Below are 5,460 nucleotides of genomic sequence, written 5' to 3' on the forward strand. Positions count from 1 at the left end.
TGCTTAATCGTATTGAATTAGTCATATTTTAGGTTTGTTGGTCAATAGAAAGCAGGGAAAAGGAAATAAAATGGTGAAATCGAGCTCAAGGTCGAAAACTGTGAAGTATATGGCGTGTCAGAGATCTATGGGTCTAGACGAGATCCTATCCATGCGGCCAGCACATGTATTATGTATGCGGCCACCAGAGATCCCATCTATGCAGCCAACAGGGACTTATGAGACGCTACAGAGAAAAGGTCTCAAAACTCATCAGTCTGAGTGAAACTATGCGAAGTGTTTGCGTCTCCCATAGAGGACCTATGCAAGACGCAGACACTTATGCAGCCTCGCATAGGCGGGCATCCAGGAGCATTTTTGTCGAAAAATTCTAAATTTTATAATTTATTATAAATAACGACACTTAGTTCAATTTTAATTATCCTTTGCAAGGAAAAACTTAGAGAATATAGCAAAGAATAGCAACACAAGTCCAGAGGACCAAATTTGTGTTCGATTTCTAAACTTTTTTACCGATCTCATGATTAATATGATGAATTATTCTTGTTTATTTGTTTGTAATGTTCTTAGCATGAACGGTTAGACACCTATCTAGGGTTTAGCAAAATCTATATATTTCGTTTGTGACCTTGCGCTCTATCTTGAGAAAGAAGAATGTATCTAGAGTTCGATTCAATTAGAGGGTTGAGATAGATTGCCTAAAACGTTAGGGCGTGGAGTTTGACTCGAAAATACTTCCGGTAGTTACTGTGACGATCGCTTTACTCTTTTCCTAGGGTACGATTGAGCGTTATCAATACACCTACTCATGCACGATTAATCTTTAGGTGTCGTAAACCACCAAGGGCTACTGTAATGACTCAGGAAGATCTCGGAGCTCCTAAATACATGTATGAACAACTTTTAAATCATAAACTCAAATAAAAATCCTTCTTGGCATTCTCATTAAAAAAATCAATAATAAATTATTTCTTGCTCAAACAGTTTGAAGTCAAATCCAGTCTCGCATCAAAGAGAATCCACGATTTATACGTAAAAGAATTCGACGATTCAAAAGCAATATGAACTTTGATAAAACATGTAAATACATCCTACTAGAATAAAGATCTATACTTTGAAATGAAACATAACTCGAAGCTCTTTGTTTCATTCAATTGATAATATGAGCCCAATAGCTCCAATCAAAACTCATATTAACGTTATAAACACCTTAACCAAAAATACATGATCTTGGATTCTTAAAAGATCTTGGATTGACATATGAATGAATAAATAAATTGTTATACGTGAAATTATATAGTACCTTACAAATGTGAGGGAGAAATATACCATCCTTAAGTAGATTGACAAAATTAATTTTGCTTAATGTTACGTACAGATCTAAACGTGAATGAGTTTACCAATACAAAGATATGAAAAATTAACTTCGTGAAACCATATGAATTATTATTGTACGTAAAATTTAATTGTTCGAAACAAAAAATATTTATTTATTTTAAGTACATAACATAACTCATGATCAAACACATGTGAATCTTTATTAGTGGGTATAACAAAAATCAAACCTAAAATTTTTGCTTAATTAATATTATTAAAAGTGTAAGAACAGGGAAAATTAAATAATATGCTACATGAAGTACACATAAAACTGTTAGAAAAATAATATTTTTATCTAATATCTCAAAAATAATAGGACTATTTCTAATGTTTTATTGGCTTTAATACAAAAGACTTAATTATACTTTATTAGCCTTAATGGTAGCATTTCATAATGGAAAACATTTGTCCGTTGCCAAACGGCTTATAAATTAAATATGGTCATTTGACAAATTGTTTTTATGGTCTTTATTATTCTTAAATATTTGTATGGCATTAATGCCTGACTCTGCATATTTAGTAGTCCAACACGTGACTTTTATTCTGGACACACTCCTTGATCTTATGGTTTATACCACTTTCTGAAAGGTTTTACCATTTTGCAATTCGTCTTTTCTTCAGCTATTAGAAGCTCTAAGTTGATATATATCATACATTATCGGTTCATCTTGGAGGTGTGAAAAAAGTACTTCTTCTCATTATGTATTGTTGGGTTTTTATGAGATAAATCTTTGTTAGATTCTGGCTCCTAGTTTTGTACTAGAAGAGCTTGTTGAATCCTGGAGGATACACCCATACCGGGTGAAATATCCTTAAGGACAGTTCCATTGGCATGCCTCAAGCTACGAAGAATTCTCTACAATTGTTCGTGATCAAGCATTTTCCTCAAGTGTAAAAGAAGTTCCTACAAGTGTTCGTGATGAAGAAAAGTCCCTACACGTGTTCGTGTTGAAGTATTTTCCGTAAGATTTCCAACAAAAACTAGATTAACATATAGGAGGCAACATATATTAATAGAAATAATATCTCATTAGTAAAAACAACAACATCATCAAAACAACATTATAAAAAGAAGAAAAAGGATAAAATAAAAGCACAACCAATAATATAATTTCAAAGCCTAATGTAGAGATGAACTATTTATGAAGCATCAGATGCATCGTTTGCATTCTCAACAGAAGTCTGTGATGAAGATGTTGCTTCATTTTCCATTTGTTTCAGACGATATTTCATGTCGAAATTAGCAGCATTCAACCAAGCTTCAAACTTGATTAAGTCATTTCCGTTGAATTTTTCAATATGCTCCCACCAACCTATTTTTCTAGCCTTTTTCACTTTGTCAAGTTGAAGTGTTTGTTTGTTTGCCAACTCTTCTCTAGTTTCAAACTCTTCAAGTACATTATTAATTTTAATCACCTTAGTTTGAACATGTGTCGCTACAAGTCGTATAGTTTGACTTAATTCTAGATTTAAAAAATGATGGGCAACTGCTTCAACAGTTGGATGAAAAAACGAATAAGGCTTATCCGTCGAAGAAAAAAGAATTATCCCTATGTCAATGTCGCACTGTTGAACAAGTTCATTAGCCATTTTGTATAAAGTCGATTGACGTTTTGAAAAGGAGGCAGATCGAGTGCCTTCATTTTCTATTTTTTCCGTGGGAATTTTTTGACGTCTGACAGTTTTCTTACCCTCCATTACTAGAATAAAATAACCTTTATTGGTCAACTAATTTCAAGAAATGATACTTATAAGAGATGGAATACCATGATATTGATATACATAATTTTTTTCACAATGGCAATTAATTAAATATCTAGCCAAATGATATATGGAAAGTGTCATGATAAAAATATAGTAAAAAAATAAATTGATTTGACACTTAAAATAGATATTCACTCAATAAATCAGTGAAGTTTGAAGTTTGAAGTTTAAAGTTAAAAATTTAAAATATTTAATGTACTTACTTAATTTTACCAGATTTTAATTAGCAAGTATCAATATTACAAGGAACATTAGTTACAACTTACATACAAAGAATTTTAATTTATTTAAAACAATCAAATAAAAATTTCAATTGCAATAGTAGGAATAAATCTAAAATTTATCTTGAAAAGGAACATACTTTAATATGATTATTGAAAATTTTACCAAAATACCGCAAAAAAAATTATAACAATCAAATCAGAATCTCACTTGAACTAAAAGGAAATAAATTTAAATTTTACTTAAAAAAAATATGTATTAAAGTGCTTTTGAAATTCATCAAGTTCAAGTTGACAAAGGCAATCTAATTAAGAAAGATACAAATTTACATAAATAGTTCTTTTTTGAACTTCAAATATCATAATTTTTTTTGTACATGCATTAACGTCAATAAAAATTTAAATTGGCTTGTAGCGTAATCGAAACTTAAATTTGAATGGTAAATGTTATAATGATTTACAACAATTAGAAAAATTATCATACAATGAAGATAAATAAATTGGGAAGAAAAAAGACATGTAAATTGCAAATCAATAACTTTTCTAATAAATTAATAATTTCTAAATTTGTATAAAAGTACACGATATTTTAAGGATGATTACCCAATTTGATTGTGTGTCAACAGTGATGTTAAAATATGTAAACTATAATAACATACATTTTTCATCATTAAAAAAAAAAATAACAATCACATGTAAAATGAAATATTAGTTAAGGGTGAACAATGGATTGACTACATTATTATAGTCTTTTTTTTTTGGTTATATTTGTTTGGAATTACAAATTTATAAATCACAATAATGTAACGACCCGTTTGGTCGTTGTTGCACTTTTGACCCATTTACCCCCGTCGACCCGTCCCTGAGCCTTGTTAGTATGATTTTGACCCGCGGGGATGGGAGACATGGTTCCCGAGGTAATCGAGCGAATTTTATTGTGACTTATGAGAATTAAAGTCTTAAAGTGAATAATCTTTGACCAATAGTTGATTTTTGGGTAAACGGATTTTTTTTGAAAATTCGTCGATTAATTGAGATCCGGAGGGTCGATTATGATTTGATGGGGTATTCAGTTCGGTTCCCGAGGCATTCGAGAGTGTTTTGTGAGGCCGTTTGGGGGTTGACCTGGTCAAATAGACCTTCGTCGGGAATTCTGAGGCCACGAGTGAGTTCGTAGTATGTTTTTACATATGTGTACATATTTGTTTTGTATCCAAGAGATCTCGGGTGGATGTCGGGATTTGGGGTGAAACTAGGTGAAAAACCAAAATTCTGTTGGTTCTGGTGTCTTGCCCCAGCGAGACTGTTGCGCCTCAGCGGACCTGCCACAGCAAAGCTTGGTCCGCAAGCGCAAATACTTGTCGTATTAATGAGATCTGCCTCAGCGGATGGTCCTTTGCCGAGGTGGAATCGCGGGGGCGGGCCCTATTCCGCTGGAGCGAAAATCGCTGAACCAGAATCATTAAATGCCCTATTTCGAACCACTCTTTCCCCATTCCCAAATTTTATTCTCTAAGTGGCTCAAAGGTGATCTGAAGAGTATTCAGAGTTGACTCATCTTGGGGTAAGTTTCCTTCACCTTGTTCATGTTTATTCACCTTCCTAAAGCAAGAATCCATGGTGTAATCTATTAAAGCTTGTTGGAGAAGATGGGTTTTAACCTTAAGTTTGATATTTGAATCTTAGGCTATGAATGTGATTTAATTGATGGATCTAGCTAATCTAATCATGAAATTTCATGAATTAGTAGTAATAAGCTTGAATCTCTAATTTAGGTAATAAGTTGATTATGGAAAACCAGGGTTTATGCCTAAATTGAGGGTTTTCTTTTGAATGATGAAATTGATCAATAATTGAGCTTAATTAGCAATTGAAGAGTAGAATTGAATTTCTAGAGTGTTGAGTTACCATTTCCACTCTTGAAATTCCCGTTTTACCCTTGTGGGTTCGATTTCCTCCTTTCCTAAAGTTGAATTTTGGTTTGAACGAATGTATAGCAATATGGGTATCGTTAGTCTCCATTTCTAACTTAGATTTCAATAATGACTAGACTTTGAGTATTCGGAGGCTCTTCAGAAAGGCAAGGCTCACGTTTGAC

General features: G+C 32.5%; 1 protein-coding gene across 1 annotated transcript; it reads right to left on the reverse strand.

Annotated features, from left to right (window-relative positions):
- Positions 1 to 2,517: 2,517 nt before the first annotated feature.
- Positions 2,518 to 3,075, reverse strand: LOC132612829 (agamous-like MADS-box protein AGL61). Its single transcript, XM_060326913.1, has one exon. The coding sequence runs from the start codon at positions 3,073 to 3,075 to the stop codon at positions 2,518 to 2,520; it is 558 nt and encodes a 185-aa protein (XP_060182896.1).
- Between the last annotated feature and the right edge of the window lie 2,385 nt (positions 3,076 to 5,460).

The sequence above is a fragment of the Lycium barbarum genome, chromosome 10 (assembly GCF_019175385.1).
Source record: "Lycium barbarum isolate Lr01 chromosome 10, ASM1917538v2, whole genome shotgun sequence".
Lineage (NCBI taxonomy): Eukaryota > Viridiplantae > Streptophyta > Magnoliopsida > Solanales > Solanaceae > Lycium > Lycium barbarum.

Bases quoted from the DNA above. Each gene is read 5' to 3' on its own strand.
- LOC132612829 (XM_060326913.1), bottom strand. From the start codon at position 3,075: ATGGAGGGTAAGAAAACTGTCAGACGTCAAAAAATTCCCACGGAAAAA.